Source organism: Pristis pectinata, chromosome 2 (genome assembly GCF_009764475.1).
Source record: "Pristis pectinata isolate sPriPec2 chromosome 2, sPriPec2.1.pri, whole genome shotgun sequence".
NCBI classification, from domain to species: domain Eukaryota; kingdom Metazoa; phylum Chordata; class Chondrichthyes; order Rhinopristiformes; family Pristidae; genus Pristis; species Pristis pectinata.
In genome coordinates, this window is record NC_067406.1 from 106,980,274 (window position 1) to 107,001,008 (window position 20,735).

Genomic DNA, 20,735 nt, shown 5'->3' on the forward strand with positions numbered 1-20,735 from the left:
TCTCTTTACACGATACTGGATCTAAAGCCAGTGTTCTCTCATCTAGAAAACCGTATCTTCAACCATCTCTTTTGACAGTGTTGGGATGTCAGCAATGACACTTGTTGGGAGTGTCTTCGCATTTAGCACCGCTGTCTTCCCTCCAACGCAAAGAGATCATCTCCCGTTCGTACCCACTGAAGCGCATCCTTTGAGCACGCCTCTATTTATAGGCGTGGTGTACTTTACTAATTCACTGCCAGTTATTTGCTGTATTACGGTTCCCCTTTCTCTTGGGTGCCACATTAACAAGCCCTGGAGAAGACACCTGCCCGGCCGCCAGAGTCCACTCGAGTTTCACCAGCCACATGCGAAAGGCGTGCTTCAGCCACCCGCTGTCCGATCACTCTGATTGGAGGACACGTAGGGCGTTCGGAATCTGTCCAATGAAAACATAGTCGTTTGTCCGCTTCCATCCAATCATCAATGGCGGGACCGAGGCCACGTCCAATCAGAAAGTTGGTCGTTGTTGACATGGCGTCCAATGGGAGCGCACGGTGCGGCTGGCTGCTGATGTTAGTCACATGACAGTGAAGATCTAAATGGAGTTGTTTAACTTTTATTTGCAATGCTACCGAATGATCTTATTTTGTACCGATAAAATGGTACAAAATGGCTCCAACCCTGCTGCAGAAGCTGTTTAATAAAAGGGCAAATGCGGCGTCGCCTTCGAAAAATTCCAAGGAGGGTCCGGGGTTTAGGTAATGTCGAGTGAAACGCCTGATGTGTAGTGAGGGGGAATGGGGTGTGGGTGAGCCGAACGTGGGCTGCTTGGTGGGAGGGTTGGAGGGGCAGCTGAAGGCTTCAACGTTTCGTATCAGGGACGCAGTTCAACATTTGTTTCAATCGCTTGGAAATTTCTTGAAGATTACAATAAGTGTTTATTACTTTTGGTTGGAAGTTAACCCTGTGTTGCTATCTTTATCATTGTTATAACTAGTTTTTCTGGTCAAAGATACTAATACTGAAAAAAAACACGTTGGTATATAATAAGCTGTTGAAACAAAGATCAACTGCTTATTTTAACGGTAATGCTCCTCTAGTGTAATAGATTTGTTCAGAAATTTCTTCCACGTTTCTGTTAGTAACTTGCTTTTGATCTGTTCAGTTTGTATTATAAAAATTGAACTGAACTATGGCAAGGATGGCACAATCATGCATGGCAGCAATGGTGCAGCTGCTAGTGTTGATGCCTTGCACCTCCATTAGCCCCAGTCTGATTCTGTCCTCTTGTGTGTGGAGTTTGCATGCTCCCCCAATGATTTTGTGGGTTTTCTCTGGGTGCTTAGTTTTCCTCCCATATTCGGAAAGACTTGGCAGCTGGTAGGTTATCAGCTGCAATAAATTATCCCTATTGTAGGGGGTGGTAGGAGAATTGGGGTGGAGTTGTTGGATGTGTAAGAGACAATAGGTTACAGTGAAATAAGTGGGAGAATGGAATGGTTTTGGGAGCCAACGTCAACTTGATGCGCCAAGTGACTTGCTTCTATCGCATGAGAACTATTAATTGCTATTATTTATCTCTGCGGATGCCTCTGGTGTCTCGAACCAGGGGTCAGAGCCTCAAAGTAATGGATTTACCATTCACGATAAAGATGAGAAAACATTTCTTCACCCAAAGGACAGTGAATCTCTGCATTTTCTTAACCTAAAGAGGGCTGTCGAGGCTTAGTCACTAAATATATTCTAGACCACGTTTGAAAATTTTTTTTGAATATTAAGTGAGTTGAGGGAAGTGGGTTTGGTGCAGGAAAGTGACACTGATGTAAAAGATTAACAGTGATTTTATTGAATGACAGATTCCCCATGAAGGGCCAAATGGGCCACTCCCGTTTCCTATGTTCTTTGTAACACTGAAATGAATACTATTTAGCAATTAGTATTATGTTTGCCAATTGATGCAGCATGCTGATCTTTAACTTTTTCTTTTAAAAAATGTTTGGGGGAAAATGTGCAACTTTGGGGCTCATCTACTAAATTTTCTAAAAATGATGCCCACTTACTAAACATTATCAAATTTTCTTTGCTTTACAAATATTTAAGTAAGGGCATTCAAGGGCAAACATTTTTTGGCGTTCTGCATATGAAACTTATTCAGCTCACTACCTAGTAAACACTTTTTGTAGATTGTAAGAATTTGAAATATTTTGAGTTTGTGAATACTTCAAGTACTTTTCTATCACATGAAATCAGTGTGAAAGGTGGAATATCTATCTAATGTTCTGCAGTTATAGTCTTCAGCTGGGGAAACACTCATAATAACCGTTAAGATATAAATTGAGAGGATTGAGCCAGAAATAAAGGCGACCCCTGTGTTATGGCAGTTTGGATAACAAAAATTCACCCTCATGGAACTTGCGTTGCTCTGTGAAAATTTGAGATATGGAATAAAATTCGCTGTTACAGAATTTGTGTGTGTGTGGGGAAATAAAGACAAAAATGCAAGAGAAGTTTGTTAACTTTTATTTTTAGTCTCTCAATACTGTGCAATAAGATTTGGATATGACCACTTTGATTGGGTTGGCAGCCCTAGCCAAGTCCCTCCTTTGCTATGCTCTCTCCAGTCTGAGGATATGTGAAAAGACGTCTCAGAATGCAACGCTGCCATGCTCTTCATCTGTGAGACATTTTTTCTGATGCACAACGTTGTGGGGAGCTGCAGTAGCCATGTTCAGCTCTTGTACCGGCTCCTTCAAGTAATTCCTCGGCTTTTCCACCAAGCCACCACGCTTTAACCCAATACTCACCTGAACTCCTACACCTTTTCTTCCCCATGTACCCTGATCCTTGAATCCCATTCCTTTCCCAGATATCCCCGCTTCCTGAACCCTTTCCTGATCCACAAACTTTGTCTATCCCCGAGTCTATTGTTGGCCTCAGCTAGTAAATAATGGTGGTGGATCATTTTGTCAATGCTGATAAAATAGTTTAATGAGAGAGAAAATCCTCCCATAGGAAGGCATTTCCACTTGTAACATGGGATTCAATGAGAAGAGGGGGTTCACGTTACAGAAAATTGCAATTGTGGATGGCTTTCTAGGAATATAACCTCTATAACGCCATGGTCATGTCTCTATATATTTGCTTAATATTATAGCAAATGGCAGTTGCTATATTAACTTCAATGTATCAAAAGGAAGAGGCAAACCTGGTTTTCCATTCAAGTTTCATAAATTTCATCAGTCACTAAAGGGAGAGTTCAAGAAAAGATTTGCCCTTGGTTCTCATGAAAGCATTTTAAAGGCAGCAGTGTGAAGGATTTAGGAATCAGTCTGTTCGTGTACCTGACTTCAGGAGAGTCCAATGAAACTATTGATTTGAGAATTTTGTTTGCATTTTGGTTAAATGTGTATTTTTTTTTAAAAAGTGAAGTAATGACATGGATGTAATGCTTCAAGAATTGCTTGTACTTAAAGGCAGCAAATTGTATCTTGAAATACACAGGATGTCAGTTAGCATCTATGGAGAGCACTAATATTTCAGGTCATTGAGTATTGAAGCAATTCCTATTCTTATTTCTCATTTCTAGATTCTGAAGTTTTTTGATTTCCATGTGGTATCTTGTACTGTTTCCAGTAGATTTTTAATAATCAGCAGTTCAGGTGGCATTGGAGGCGTTTAAGGGGGAGATGGATAGTTATCTAATTAGTCAAGGTATCAAGGGATATGGAGATAAGGCCGGAAATTGGGGCCAGAGAGGAATAGTTTTGTTTGTCTCTCATGGACATTCCCCCATTTCTCATTTCTTTTTTCCCTTTCGTTTCTTTGGAGCAGACTCGATGGGCCGAATGGCCTACTTCTGCTCCCTTGTCTTGTGATCTTGTGGCATCTGTGGATAGAGAAACAGAGTTAACATTTCAAGTTGAGGACCTTTCATCAGAACCAGGAAAGTGGAAAAACTAAGTTCCTTCATTCTATCCAGCCCTCACCCTCTCTGCAACCTAAAATGAAATGTGTTAGGATGAGGCCAGGGTTGTTGCTGTTGATGAAGTCATTTGGTTAATAAATTAATGAGGGCAATTAAAGGGGGAGAAATTATTTCTTCTACTATACCTGAATTTCATTTTGAGTTTGAGGGATCTTGGAATCATTTTATTTCTAGCTTTATTAAAATTTAGGTGTATAGAGAGATCTTTCACTAAATGTTTTTACTGTAAAAGAAAATGTAGACCGCTGTGTGCTAATATTGCTTGCTCTTATTGTAAAATGGTGAGGCTGTGATTTGTACCACTTTGTAGATTGTGCTGAAACTTCAGGAGTTTCCCTGTGCCTTTTTATATTTTCTTGCTACTTTGAGACAGAAACATCTTTAATGGAAAAATGATGGGATTTCTATTATTTCTCAGTAGCTGTTGTAGCCCCATTAATTTTTTTTTGCCAGCTACTTCCTCCCTTTCTAGCAGCTATCACCCTTTTGCTGCTGTTTCATTCTGGGATGAGGGGTGGGGTTATTTTTCTTCACCCTCACGCGGTTATGTGGTCAGCTTTCAAATATGAACTTGATGTAAAGTCAGCAGCACGTTTGTCTGAGGTGAGTCATGGCTCAGCTTAATGACTGCACAGACTTCCAGCAGCAATTGCGATATGATAGCTAGTTATATCAATACACTTTTTTGTACCTCCCTTTGTCCTTTTTAATTTATTTTCATTGTTAAGCTCTCATTTCATTTTCATGTAAAATAGATAGCGTTCAAAATTCAGCAGTATTTTAGATATTGTCATTAATTGGAGATGTTATTCTTGATTATATTGTTTCAATAAATTATGTTAATCAAAAAATTAGCTATTAAACATAGACTTTGGTTGTTTTCCACTATTGTTCAGTGATGTAGCTTCTGTTATGCAATAGTCAAAATCCATTAAGTTGGTAGGCTTCCCTATATGTTTTCCTAGCCTGGGTGTTTGCAAATTCATTTTCTTAATTGAAATACACCTTGTGTCACACCTTGTTTATAGCAAAATGTCCCAGTGCAGTACACAGGGGTATTATCAAACTTTCTAATCCACATTCGGGAGATGACCAAAAGCTTGGTTGAAGAGAGAATTTTTGTTTTTAAGGAACAGGTGAAGAGAATTCCAGAGATTTGGAATAAGGCATTTGAAAACATGACCGTCAGAAGTGCCGCATTTAAATTTGGGAATGAGCAACTGGCTTGAATTAGAGGAGTATAGGTATCTCTGGTTGTTGAACAAGAGGAAATGAGATGAGGAGTGACGAGACCAAGAGCAAAAATATGTGTAATTGGGAGCACAGGGTGTTGTGAGAGAGTGGAAGTTGGGACGTGTATTGTTGAGTTTTGGTTGATTGAAAGTTTAGAGTACAACAAAGGAGGAAAAACAAAAGTACATTGGAATACAAATTGGAGTCGAGTGAGAACAAGAAATGGATTGGAGTTTTATCTCCAGATGAGTTGCAGAGATAGGTGGGTGAACTTGAAGGCATGGAAATTTGGTCAATAGATCTGAGTCAACTATAGCAACAAGATTAAAAGCAGTCTGGTTCAGATTTAAGCAGTTTTGAGGGTGGAGTATGAAGTGTGTGGTTAAGAAATGGAAATTGCAATGGGGGCTAAAGACTTGTCAATATTTAGCTGTAGGAAATTTCTACTCAGCAGATAAGCAGTCTAATAACGTGGAGAGAGTGAAGTGATCAAAGACAATAGTGAAGTCGGCATCCATTTGGAAATCACCATAGTTTAATGTCTTCAGTGCCAATGATGAGGACTGGTGTAATGTGAAACTATTTCTGGTGCAAATAGCGCCCTGAGATTCTGAAAATAAATTTATTATATTTTTGTCTCCAGTGAGCTTTTCAACATGTACTGGAGACATCAACATTTAAGATACAATTTGAGATTTTTCTGTTAATGATATACAATGGTCCTTTGGTCAATTCACAGAAATAATGGGCAAAACAAACCCAAGTATTGAATATTGAACATTTTTTTGACTCTTTTGTCCTGGCTGTACTTCATTTGCTGTATAAGAAAGTATTTTGCCTTGGTCATGTTTTACTGCATATGCTGGTGGAATAATATCATGACAAATGGCTTTGCATAGCTCAGGGTTACAAAAAGCAATCTCAAGTATGATTAACAGCAACATGAATCTGCTTTTTAGTATAGCATGGTTGTAGCTTGCAGGGCAGCTGAGTCTGGGTCTCAGATTCAACTGACATTTGTATTGGGGTAGGAATAGTTAGGAGAGGAAAACCGCTGGATTAAACAAAATAGCTGGAGAAGGTTTCTTCTGATCACTCAATGCTGTGCGTCACAGAAATAGCAAGGAGTTGTATTAGGCATATCTCCAATGTCTTGGCGAATTTGTCTCATCCAATACAGATTTTCTGGTTATTACTGTGTTGTTTGTGAGGTTTTGTTGTGCCCAGAATAGGTGCCTCATGAATTAAATTATTGGTTGTGAAGACTTTTTGGGGAAACCTGAGGTTGTAAAATGCACTGTATAATTGTAATTTTTCTTTCTCAACATCCTCCAGAAAATGGTATCTAATCTTGCAAGCATTACTTAGATGGTGTCAGTATAAATCTGTTCTCAGTTTTATTTTCCTTTATGGTCTGTAACAGCTAGCAGAGGAGTTTTACTCAACTTCTGACAAGTCACTTTATTGTGTGTTCTCTCCATCTGTGTTCATGGAGTGATTGACTCTCTTCTGAAGTGTTTTTAAATTTCCCAAAAAAAAGGTTAGACTTCATGGTGTTTAGCTCTACAGAAGTTCAGCTTGATGTTCTACCACTTGAGGAATTATGAACTAACTTGACTGGTCAATTTATTGTGTTGCTATTTTGAATTGGCATGATGTCGTTTGAACTGTAACTTTTAAATTGTGTACGGCAATCTATGTGTGCATTGCAGACGTGATAGATTCTAAAATTCATTTGTCTTGCATATCATACCTTTGTAATATCACAGTGGATTTTTTTGTTCTAATTGTGTTCCTCCTTGTAAAAATGGTGTAATTTGTATTTGTTTTTCTTGTGAGTGCTGCTTAAGATATGTGCTTGTGATGCTGCTGCAAGGAAGTTTCCCATTGCACTTGTGCATACATGTACTTGTGTATATGACAATAAACTTTGACTTTAAAGCTCTTTGGATTTTTCTCAGGAAACACTGATCAGTGAAGACTATTTTATAGATGTTGACTTAGTTCACGCATGGTGTTTGACAAGCCAGCATTTATTCCATATCCTTAACGGCCCTTGATATGGTGGTAGTGAGCCGTCATTTTGAACCACTACAATTGTGTAGTTAAAGATGTTCCTGTGTATGTGATGTTAAGTAAGGAGTTCTACAGTTTTGCTCCAGTGACAAGGTATGATTTATTTCCAAGTCAGAATGGTCTCCACTCAGCAGAAAACAGCCCATGTGCCTGTTGTCCTTAAACTTCTCAGTGGGAGAGATCATGAGTTGAGGAGAGTCGTTTAAGGAAGCTTTCAGTTTTTGCTGCTCATCTTGTGGATGATGTAGGCTGGAGCTAGAAGAAATGAATGTTGGTGGTAGTGAAGTGGTTACCTATCAGATTGGCTGCATCATCCTGGGTGATGCTAGAATTCGTATTGGCAGGAAGAATATTTGGCACGGTAGCGTAGCGGTTAGTGCGACGCTATTACAGTGCCAGCAATCGGGGTTCGATTTCCCCTTGCTGTCTGTAAGGAGTTTGTACGTTCTCCCGTGTCTGCGTGGGTTTCTGCCGGGTGCTCAGGTTTCTTCCCACACTCTAAAGACGTATGGGTAGGTTAATTTGGGGTTTAAAATGGGCAGCGCAGACTTGTTGGGTCGGAAGGGCCTGTTACCACACTGTAAATAAAATTTAATTTAAATTTTAAAAGATTAAAAGGCTTTGAAGAATCCGAATTTGAGGCACTAGCTGTACAGTACCTAGCTGCAGTGTTTATGGTTGGTCCTTTTTTTTAAGGATTCTGGTAATTGTTGTTGAACAATGTTGAAGGTGGGAGATTTGGTGATGGTAAAGCAACTAAATATCTCGGAAAGTAGTTGTATTCTTGAAAATAGCTGCTATCTGGAACTTGAGTTCTGTCAATGTTACTTGACGTTTATTAGCCCCAGTCTGAGTTATCAAGTCCTATTGCACTAGCTGTGATCATTCACACTTGAAGTATATTCTAGGCCAGGAATGCAGAGAAGGTGGTCCTTTTATCAGTCTGCCTTGCTGATTTAAATATTTGTTTGTGACCGAGAAGACAATTTGCATCTATCTCAACAAGATTTTGTCTCCTTCCTGTAAAATTGCTACTGACCTTAAGTATAAAAAGAAATTTCATTCACATGTAAACTAATTTTTAATCCTTGAGTGAAACAAGCTGGTTTGTGAAGTGTATAATAGAAGATGATTCTGGGTTCCTGTATAAATCTTCGTATAGTACCACACATACAGTTCATTACTGAAACTTTATCAATTTGCAAATTATCCAGTTTTGTAGCTATAGTTGCATAGGTACCAGCAGATTTACAATAGAAAGTCTAAGAGCAAGTCTTTGATGGTCATTACTAGACACCACTTTAGGAATATTATCTTCTAATGCAATGTAATTATTAGCATTTCCTTCGACCCAGCCTTTCTGTTCCAGCCAGACAAAGACACATGTTGTCATAAAATGGTCTAGTTTTGCATGTTTGAGCACATCTACAGTGGGACATTCTGGGACAGGATAATCTTTCCTGGGAATTTAATGCCTTTCTTAACTCCAATGTGATTAACACAAGAATTAGAATGCAAAATTAATTACAACATATAGGAAATACTGCTCTGAGGGAAATGCAAGAATCTAACTGATAACAGAAAATTTAGAAATTAGTAACTCAACCATTCAGTTTTCTTTCCGAAGAAATTTAATTTTGCTCTTATCAGAAATCAAAATATTTCATGAAATTATTTACGCCCTTGAACTTCACTTATAAGTCTATTTGAATCTACATCAAAAATAGATTTGTAATGTGGCTGATTTTAAAGTTGTTAGCGTTTCAAGAGGTGAACACAGCCATAAGACTTGTGGTAGTTGGGAATTGTTCTCTGTGCATTGCAAAGGCCAATAATATGCCTGGTAACCTAACTGCTTTATTTAGCTGTTGCTTGGATTAGATCACATCACATGCTTTGAAGGTGGAATGAAGAGAATGTGAGAAGGGTATGGTCTAGACCAAAAGTTCCCAAACTACTTAGCCTTTTTTCTGAGATTAAAATACTATTGGCATCTCAGTTTGTATCTATAAAATTGTATTTTTTTTATAATCCCAAAATGATGCCGTTCAACCCTATTTTTTTTAAAACTAGGAAGAAAGTGAGTGACATTCAAAGTGCTCAGTCATGTGGGTTTGTGCCTCAACGGCTTCAAGGGTCTCTTCTTTCATACAGCAGTCAAATTTTGCCACACAGATGTTTTTCATTTTGACTGATGCTCTGCAGCAGTGCCTGCGGTGCTGTATTGTGGAGTGAACTCAGCACAAAGCAGGATGGTGGAATCCCTGCTGAATTTTGGAAGTGGGCACTTAACCTATCCTGGCTGCTTCTGGTGTAATTGTAATCAGTTGTTCTGTGCCTGAAGATGCTCTTGAAGTGTCCACTTCTAGAAATTGGCTGCACTATAGCATGAATGTAGAGGTAGATCAAGGGATAGGGTAGAGAATGAGGGGAAACAGCATAATGAAACCATCAGAGACAAATAGATGTGCCAGAGAGATAGTTATCCTGTCAGTAGTGTGGGAGTTCAGCTAGAACCTGCATTAATTTCCTAGTGCTTTTTCTTGTTTGATCTTTTCTTAATATTGTTTCTTTTTTTGTTGTTCCCATTTTAATGAGAAGTAATGAGTCATGGGCCAAGAAAAGTAATCAACATAGGTTGCTGGGAGAACGTCAATGGTAACTGCCCATGTTTCCTGCAATTCTCGAGACTATCTTTGCTCTTCACTACACCCAACTCCCCCCACATTCCTATCGTAGTGTTGCTCAGTATGAATACTTTTCAGTGTGTTTGTATTCCTTCGCTTTTTGTTTTCTTTTATAATGAAAACTAATGAGTGAACATGTTAACTGTAATTGCACTCTCTTGCAGTAGAGGACTTTTCCATTATAAACGTGGAAGTTGGGCCCTATACAAAATTAAAGACAGAATAAATGGCTTTAAAATGGGGAATGATTTATGAACATATGAATTAGGAGTAGGCCACTCAGCCTCTTGAGCATACTCTGGCATTCGATAGATCATGGCTGATCTAATTTTCAACATTAATTCCAGATTCCAGCTTACCACTAGTAACCTTTCACCTCCTTGCATATTGATAATCTATTTGCTTATGTGTTTAAAATATTCAAACTCTGCTTCCACCTGTTAAGAAAGAGAGTTCCAAAGACACTCAATCCTCAGAAAATTATACTTCCTCTCTGTCTTAAGTGGGCAGCCCTTTAAACAATGATCCATAGTTCTAGATTTTCCCACAAGAGAAAACATCCTCTTTCCCTTTGGCCTGTCAAGAACCTCAGGAACATATATGTTTCAATCAAGACCTCTCTCACTCTTATAAATTCCAGCAACTACTAGCCTCACTCGTCCATCCATTCCTTGTTAGACAAACTGCCCATTATATTATATATATCGGTTATTCTTGTGTGACCTGCTCAAAATACCTCCTGTCTCTGACCTCAATTGACCTGAAGATGCACTGGACGGTAACTTGTGTAGATAATCAGTGGAAGAGTATAAAGTTTGCTTAGCAATAAGAGGTCAGACAGTTTGGGTGGAAATAATTTGAGCTACTTCCCAAATAAGAGGTATCAGTGACTGTGTAGGCATGGAAGGAGAGATGAAATCACAATCTAGGCTCAATACACTGATTTACATGTGCAGATTGATTGGAGCGGCTGGCTCTCTGGAGAAATTGTACACTTCTGTGCCTACATGACTTTAGAGCACGGTTTAATTTTAAGCATGTGCAAGTGCGCTGAAGTGTTTGGCAGGTGAAAGAAGAGTAGATGTGACCAAATTTTATTCTTGTTACGTTCCCTTCCCCATATGTAATTTATATGCTTGTATATCATGTTTGCAATGTTGTGAAGCCAATGTCTGAGGTTTATTAAAAATCTGCATTAATTCGTATGTTATCTATTGCGTGTTTTTTGATTATCTGTAAGAAAATATTTGATGGCCTAAAAGTTTTTAAATTGAACAGTGTGTCCACCTGAAAGCCTACTTTACTGTTTCAGTATTCCAGTGATGTGTCAATGGGAAGTTTTATGCTTGAATATGAAATTAGAATTGAAACAATTATGTTGTGAATTGGAGGTCAAAGTAGTTCCTATGAAACCACAAATACAAACAGAAAATGCTCCGCAGGTCAATCAACCGTGTAAAGAGAAACAATTTCAGGTTGAAGACTTTTGTTAAAATTGGGGAAGTGAGAAAATAGTTTCAAAGGGGATGGGAGAGGCAGGGATAGGACAAAAGGAATATCTTTTAGGTGAAGCCAGGTTAGCTGTTGATGAAGCCATCTGGTTGATTAATGAATGAGGGCAGTTAGAGAAAATAAGAATGGGACATTGAGAGCTATGAAATGCAGGTCATAGTTCTGGAAATATCCAGCATATTAGACAATGGAAGTAGAGAAAAACAAAAGTAATATTGCAATTAGATCAATCCACTTTAATTCTCCATGCCACTCCGACTTTAGAGCCAGCCGCTCCAATCAATCGGCACATATAAATTAGTGTAGTGAGTCTACATTGTGACTTCATCTCCCCTTCCTTGCCTACACAATCACTGATACTCTTGTTTGAGAAGCAACTCTGACCTGCATTGTTCTGATGAGACCCAACAGAAGCTAGAGGAGCAACACCTCATCTTCTTTTGGGGAACTTGGAACCTTGTGGACTCTATTGAATTCAAATATTTCAGCTAACTCGCTTTCTCTATGTATCTAATCAGTTCTGCTGTAAATTATCCATCTGTAATAATTGTTTTTCTCTGCAGCAAATTCCCAAAGCCTCTTTTTCTTCCCCCCCCCCCCCACATATTATTAACATCTGCAACTTCTCTGAAACTTTCAATTGAAATGTTTGTGGGTGATGATGTTTGTGTGACTATGTATATTTAATTTTTCTATACACAATCTGTAATACTACCAAGCTTGATACAAAAAGAAGCTATGATACGAGTTCACTAAGTAATGCAAAAATTAGATTTTATATTCAATGTATTTGTTATATAATGGAACCAAATTTTGTAGAGACTGCTTCCTGATGGATTCATTGTCATGGTTTGTTGCATTGTCATGTGTGTATTTGCGTGCATTTAATCATTCTTGATGGGGTAAATCTGATTATTAAAAATTGACTTCAGATAGCTGTTTCAATGATTTTCCTAGAATATGAGAAACGGGTGGTGTGGCCTTGCACGTTTACCATGTGGGTCCCATGCTCTGGATGTATTTGGGGTACATGCAATTGCACTATCTCTGGGGGTGGGCTGCGAAGATGGTGATGTGTAGATAGCTACAGTCAATACATAAGACTGGCAAGATGCATGTATTGGGAATCCAATAGATGCTTTTGTTGTTTTTGTTGCTATTTATGCCAAGGTTTCTTTGGCTTGTACTACCTCCTTTTAATATGCAAAATTGGAAAAAGAATAAATATCTTTGGACTAATTGCTTCCTAGGTGCTGAGAGAGACTAAATTTTGCATATTTTTTAATCAGTTTCAGCCAAAACCTTGTCACTTAAGATTAATTGAGGAAGTTGTTGAACGCATTTCAATCCCTTGATTAATTTCATTTTGCATTCAAAATGTTTGTTGAATAACTTGTTTTGTTGCCTGTGTCTATTGCAACATATTAGCCATTTTCTGGCAACTTCTCCCCTCTGTCAGAACCAAGTTAAACTCCAAATATGACCTGTTATACTTGCATGGTTTTGTGTTCAGCAGTTGTCTTCTGATTTGAGCTGTGCCTGGGTGTGGAGCATCATGTTTGTTTATAGGCTCAGTTGATGACTTTTCACATTGGGGGTAGTTCAGAGCTTGAGTGATTTATGAACTACTTGGTGTTTTTCTTTGTAATTGTTTTGGGTTTCAAAGAGTACAATTAAAAATACATGGACCATATGGAAAGAATCATGGAAAGAGTCATGGAAATGTTATTTTCGGATGAAATTAAGAGTGATGGTGGAAATTATTGTGTGACAGGGACTGACAAAATATTTCTGTTTAAGCCATGAAATCTTTGAAACAATAGCTTTTTTATTTCATAATTTGTACATCTCAATTAAGCATAATTCCTTTCTTTTTGCTTTTCCTGAGAGGTGAATTGAAAACTGTCTTAATAACTTTTGCATGACTATATTTCTGTTTCTATACATAACCATTACAGTTAATTGAAAATGGTGAGTAACTCTTTCATTGCTTTCTGTTTGGAGAGCAGCATAATGTAGCTGTTGTCAGTTGTGCTTGGCCATATAATGCTATAAAAGTGTGCTGGTGTCCACTTGTAATTTGTTGATGCTAAGCAGCTTCAGGTGAGAAATGACATACAGCAAAATGCAACTATCCAAAAATTACCATCTGAATTATGCCTTTCCACTGGAAAAATTAATAACAACTTGCTGCCTGTCTTTCATTAAGTATCATAAAGCTTAGGAATTTGACCAGCAGATAGAACTGAATGTGCTACAGTTATTTAAATCCCAGTAATTTTAATAAAAACAGAAAATGTTGGAAATGTTCAGTAGGTCAAGCAGTGGGTTTTGGGTCTGAGAGCCTTTGTATCATACTGGGAACGAGATAAAATGGGTAGTTTTCAGTAGTGGCAAATTTGAATAAGGGGAATATCTGAGACTTAATGTGGCAGTTAGACATGCATTATGCTGCTTTGTTTGTGTTATGTGTTGCTAATAGCAGAGCTGTGGAACAGGCGCAGATGTCTAGGCTGCACTGTTGGAAAGAGGAAAAACTTGAGCTAAAATCACAGATGAATGACTGGCAGCATTAACAATTTCTACTGGCTCCAACAAGATTCCACTGCTAGACACACCTTGACTTCTTCCCTTTAAGCATTTCACAGGGGTTGCTCCCTTCGTAACTCCCTGGTCTGCTCTTCTGTTCCCGTCAGTCACATTACATCTTGCGCCACTTTCCCATGCAACTGCAGAAGGTGCAACATCTATTCAACATTGGTGAAACCAAAAGTAGATTGGATGGTCACTTTGTGTAACACCTGCATTCAGTCTGAAGTGGCAATCTGGAACTTCCTGTTGTCATTTTATTTCTCTGTCCCACTCCCACTCTGATCTGTGCATCTGTGGTTTCCTGCATTGTTGCAGTGAGGCCCAACACAAGCCTGAGCAACACCTTCTCTTCCATTTAGGCAAGGTGGGTCCTGTAAAGAGGGATGTGTGGCATGTAAACCAGAATGGGAGCAGCACTCTTTGCAGGGAGGTTTGCCAGTGCATTTGGGGAAAAATTTTAAACCAAGTTGTCAAGGGAAAAGGGCTGAAAGTAGATGTTCAGATGGGGAGGTACATTCACCTTGAGGAGAAAAAGTTAGTCCAGTAAGTCGAGCAGGAGAGTAAATGCACATGAGGAGAATAGAAAGCCGAATGGCTGTTTTAATGCAAGCAGTAATAAAGTAGATGAACTCAAAGCTTTAACACGCAGGACTATGATGTTGCTGCCATCACTGAGACATGGTTGAAAGACCAGCAGAACTGGCAACTCAGTATACTGGGGTACAGGATTTTCAGTTGAGACGGATGTAAAAGAGGTGGTGTTGCACTATTAGTCAAAGAATACATCAGTATTGAGGGAGGATATCCTAAAGGGCTCCTCAAATAAGGCTATATGGGTAGAGATTAGGAATAAAAAAATGTTATCGATTTGCTGTGAGTGTATTGCATATCTGCTAACAGTCAACAGGAGGTAGAGGAACAGATGTGTTGTCAAATAGCAGAGAGATGTAATAAAATTAGGGTTAGTGTACTAGAAGGCTTCAGTTTCCCAAATATTAGCTGGGATTGCCTTGGTGTAAAAGGCTGACATGGCAGAATTTTTGCAGTGTGTCCAGGAGACCATCTTGACACAGCATAGGTCCTCCCCAGGTTACGAACGCCTGACTTGTGTGCAGCCTGTACATACGATTGAGTGTTTGGGAGACCTGGCAGGATGGGTTTGCCAGCTTCTGGGAGTTGCAGGCATCCTGTGCTACCTGGAAACCTAGTTTGCAGCTGCATTTCCAACTTGTGAACTGTCCAGGTTACAAACAGTTCACAGGAACAGAACCCTGCCATACCCTGGGGTGGACCTGTATGTAGATAGACCAACAAAGGAAGGAGCATTACTGGACCATGGGGAACGCAGCAGGTCAGTGGGAGAGCATTTTGGAGATGATGACCATAACCACTTTGGAAATCTATGGAGTTGCATACTTTTCGCTGCCTTGGTAAAGCAGCCAGCATAATCAAAGGCCCCACCCACCCTGGACATTCCTCTCTCCTTTCCCATCGGGTAGAAGATAAAAAAGCCTGAAAGCACGTACCACCAGGCTCAAGGACAGCTTCTGTCCTACTGTTATAAGACTATTGAATGGTTCCCTAGTATGATGAGATGGACTCTTGACTTCACAATCTACCTCATTATGGCCTTGCACCTATTGTACCTGCACTACACCTTTTTCTGTAGCTGTTACACTTCATTCTGCATTCTGTTATTGTTTTCCCATGTACTACCTCAATGCACTGTGTAATGAATTGCTCTGTATAAATGGTATGCAAGATAAGTTTTTCACTATACCTTGGCACATGTTATGTGATACACATAACATGTACCAAGGTATAGTGAATGCTGGTGTTACACAAAGTGACCAATTCCAATTATGGGGAAAAAAAAAGAGAATAGACCACGAATAAGGTATTAAATTGTCAGGAGGGGGGAATGAGGCCAATTCCATTGAAATAAGACAAGACCTGACAAAGATCTACTTGCAGGTAAGCCTACATCTGCACAGTGGGAAGCATTCAAAGGAAAAATAATGAATTCAGTGCCACCATGTTAGTATTGGCTTTCATCCTTGGAGGAACAAGTATGGGGAACCCTGCATGTTGAGTGATATCAAGAGTTGGATAAAGAGAAAAGGAATACTAATAATATAGAAGGTATATAGAACAGAAGACAGGGGAAGCACTTGAAGAGTATAAAAGTGTAGGGAGATGCTGAAAAAGGAAATTAGGAGGGATAAGTTACAAACTTGATTGAGCTTTTTGAGGAGGTGAAGATGATAATTGAGGGTAGGGCAATGGATGTTGTATACATGGACTTTAGTAAAGCTTTTGACAAGGCCCCTCCTGGTTGGCTGATCCAGAAGATGATCCAAGGAGATTTGGGAGATTGGGTTCAAAATTGGCTTGCCCATAGAAGATGGGAATGGTGGAGGGGTGTTATTTTGACTGGAGGTCTGCGACCAATGGTATTCCACAAGGATCGGTGCTGGGACCTCCTGACTTTTTTTGTTTGTTTATTATATATGTAGAATGAAAAATGTAGGTGGGCTGATTAAGTTTGCAAACCACACAAATTGGTGGAGTTAATGAATAGTGAGGAAGGTTGTCAAAGGGTGCAGCAGGATATAGATCAGTTGCAGATGTGGATGGAGAAATGGCAGATGGATTTTAATCCAGGTAAATGTGAGGTGTTGCACTTTGGAAGTTCAAATGTAAGAGGAAAGTATACAGTGAATGGCAGGACCCTTGAGCATTGATTTACAGAGGAATCTTTAAGTCCAAGTCCATAGCTTCCTGAAGATGGCAACATGTGGATAGGGTGGTAAAGGTGTTGAGTATAGGAGTAGAGAAGTCCTGTTGCAGCTGTGCAAAACTTTTGGAGTATCATGTGCAGTTCAGGTCACTGCATTACAGGAAGGACTTGGAGGCTTTGGAGAGAATGCAGAAGAGGTTCACCAGGATGTTACCTTAATTTGAGAGTATTAGCTCCAAGGAGAAGTGGACAGACTTGAATTGTTTCCTCTGGAGCTTGCTGAGAGGCAACCTGATAGAAGTGTATAATATTATGAGGCATTGATAGGTTAGATGATCTTATTCCCAGGGTGGAAATGTCAAATACTAGAGGACAGAGGTTTCACGTAAGGGGAAAGTTTTAAAGGAGGTTTACAAGGCTTTTTTGTCAGTGGTAGGTGTCTGGAATGTGCTGCCAGGGAAAGTGGTAGAAACAGCTACAATAGTAACATTGAAGAGGCATTTAGACAGGCACATGAACTGGCAGGGAATGGAGGGATATGGTTCATGTGCAGGCAGGTGGGATTAGTTTGGATTGGCATCATAGTCAGCACAAATATAGTGGCCGAAGGGTCTGTTCCTATGCTGTACTCTTCAATATTCTATGTAAAGAAGGGTCATGGAATATCACTGGCAGACAGGGTTAAGGTAAATCCAAAGGTGTTTTATAAGTATATAAAGGACAAAAGAATAACCAGGGAAAGAGTAGGGCCTATTAGGGACAATGGGAACAATTCCCTGGTCGATCTGCTCCTCTCCTCCCCCGTACCTGCCTATCACTACCTCTCACCTGCATCTACCTATCACCACCTGTGCACACCCCCACCTCCCTTCTTTTGTCCACCTATCACTGCTCTGCTTTTCCCTCCTACAAATTGGGCTTCCCCTTTTTCCTATCTTCAGTCCTGAAGAAGGGTCCTGACCTGAAATGTTGACTGCCTGCTTTTCTCCATGGATGCTGCCTGGCCTGCTGAGTTCCTCAAAGGTTATAAAGATATTCATTGTGAGACCTGATGCTTCAGTGACTGAGTGCACCTCTCTTCCAAACAAACTTCTTGTTGGAATGGAGTTAATTTGCAGGATATGGGAATCTATTTGACCTGCAGTGCCTCTACTTCAAAACCATGATTATCCCAGTTTTGGTCTTTGAGCTGCAAATGATGTTTACATAATTGCATGTTTGGAGGCCAAGTTATTGAACTGTCTTTCAGCAGTAATGCTGTCTGGTTGCCTTTGTCATGCCATGCATGGTGCTCTTGTTATTTCACTGCAAGACCTAGAATATGAAGATTAATTTGTGTGCAGCTGATGTACTTAGGCATTTGTAAGGTTTCTGCATTTAGTAAGTTTCTAAGTGCTTTTTTTTGGTGAACAGAAAACTTTTATGCCTTGTGTTCTCTTTCAAAGCTAGTATGGGTGTTTTTTCTCCCCCTGTAGTATTTGGGTGATTCTCGTGTCCGTAATCTATTTCAGCAGCTTCATGTTTGTTGCACTGTAGATTTATTTTTTTTAACAACTTTCATATTTGTATTCTGTGTGACCTGCTGAGATCAGCAAGGTTGCCAGGAGCTGTCAGATGACAGCCACTCACATGATAGCCATTAGAGACTATTGTAGCCAATGTTTGAACAACCTTGCAGAGCTAGTTCATAAAAGCTTGTGTCTGGAGGAGCTGCACAAGGTATCATGTGATGCTGTGATAAGCTATTAACTCCTGACACAAGTGTCATACTCAACACTGGTTTAACTAATGAAGTGCTTGGTTCGAAATGTGGCGTATGCTTCATTTGATGTGTAATCAGCGATCATTAATACAAATTGCAGTTGCAGGTTTTATACTCTTAATGGATTTTTATTAAAATAACATTTTACATTCTTTTTTAGGAAACTGATACAAGTTGTCATCTCTTTGCAGTCTCCTTGGCTTAACCATGTAGCTTTTTTGGGAAAATGAAAAACACATGTTCATTTTATTGGACAGAAAAGATGATTGGGAGTTGGAAAGAATCTGGAATTTGCAAATCAAAAAAAAACTGCAGATGCTAAAATCTGAAATAAAACATAAAATGCTGGAAGCATTCAGCAGGTCAGACAGCATCTATGGTAGGAGAAACTAAATTTATATTTTGCATTCGTATTACATTTATAGATCCTTCTTGGGTCTTTATTCCTTGGAGTTTAGAAGAATGAGGGATGACCTTATTTAAACGCATATGATCCCGAGAGGGCTTGACAGGGTAGATGTTGAGACGTTTTCGCTAGTGGGAGAGTCGTGAACAAGGGCCCATAGCTACAAAATAAAGGGCCAGTCATTTAAAACTAAGGTGTGTAGAAATTCCTTATCCAAGGGTAGTGAATCTCTGGAAGTCTCTGCACCCCCCCCCCCCCCCAAAAAAAGGTGGAGGACTGGCACAGAAGAAGAGTTGAGGCCAGCATAAGGTCAGTCATGATTATATTGAATAATAGGCTTGAGGTGCCTAGTGGGTCCACTCCTCCCATGTTCTTGTGTCTGAGAGTCAGAATTTGATGTGTGTGTTTAATGAGGAGAAAATAAAGGATGTGCTCTCTACCAAGGAAGTTTTACTAATTATGGAAACGTAAAGACATGATTTTGATGTCCTCAATATTATGAACATTAAAATGAAGGAGTCTGACCTGGAGAGCATGGAATTGTTTGGACTGGAGGGAACAGGCATGGAAGAGGAAAGCAGATGAACTGAGGCAGGGACAAAATAGGACTCTGTTGTGGAGGTGAATGGAGTGATCTTATCAACAGGATCAAATATACCAAGGTTACAAGCAGCCAGGCCCAGTTTCAGATAGTTGCCACTGAGAAAAATGTTTCTAATGATTGTTGAAAAGCATTTGTCTTCCCACTATTTAGTTTGATTGGAATTGAATTTATCTGCTTTTCTCATTCTTTTCCTCGAACCCCCTGATTCATTCATACTGCAGTTAACTCGTAGGCATTGAAGTGAGCCTAAACAGCCTGGTTGATAAGCTTATTGAGGGCAAACTGGATTCAAATCTGGAACATCTTGATCTCAGACTTGGCAGCATTTATGACCATTCAGTTGTTTTTCTTTTTATGGGTAACCTGCTTGCTTTAGTCATTAATGATTTTACAAAATGTTCTTGTGTGTGTGTCAAAAATAATGTCCAACCCTGTGTACCTATCATCTCATTCTTTGATGGGGCAATGTTATTTGATTGTATTTTTGTTTTATTGAAGTGGTTTAATAAGTCAATATATTTGGCAGAGAAAAGTTGGTAATCTAAATGCCCAATAAACTGTCATTATGGCTTCTAACTTCATAAAGTCATAGAATTGTAGAGCACAGGAAGTGGCCCTAATGGCACACTTTGTCCATGCTGACTGTGGTGTCCACCCATGCTAATCTTATTTGCCTTCATTAAGCACATATCCCTCTACTCCTTTCCTATCCAAGTATCTGTGCAAATGCCTTTTAAAGGACATAATAGTATCTGCCTCAATTACCTCCTCTGGCAGCTCATTCCAAATATTCACCACCCTCCATGTGAAAAAACTTGTCCCTCAGATCTCCTTAATTTCTCCCTTTGCTTCTAAAACTTGTGCCCTCTAGTCCTAGACTCCCCTGCTCCGGGAGAAAGATTAACTATCTTATTAATGCCACTCATAATTTTGTAAACCTCCATAAGATCACCCCCCGGGCTTCCTATGTTCCAGTGAGAATAAGCCCAGCATATCCAATCTCTGCTTATAACTGCAGCCCTCCATTCCAACAACATCCTGTTGAATCTCTTCTGCACTCTATTGCTTCCTTCCTGTAGTGTGGCGACCAGAACTGTGCACAATACCATTAAGTGTGGTCTAACCAATGTTTTGTGTAACTACAACATGACGTCCC

General features: G+C 39.5%; 1 protein-coding gene across 2 annotated transcripts in view; it reads left to right on the forward strand.

The window, feature by feature from the left end:
* Window positions 1-551: 551 nt before the first annotated feature.
* fnip2 (folliculin interacting protein 2) overlaps window positions 552-20,735 on the forward strand; it is a 69,804-nt gene continuing 49,620 nt past the window's right edge. Inside the window, exon 1 of one of the 2 annotated variants that reach the window (XM_052009304.1) lies at window positions 552-740. In XM_052009304.1, the coding sequence (XP_051865264.1) occupies window positions 652-740 (89 nt within the window). In that variant the 5' untranslated portion in view covers window positions 552-651. The remainder of the gene's footprint in view (window positions 741-20,735) is intronic. The other variant, XM_052009314.1, reaches the window with a different exon arrangement.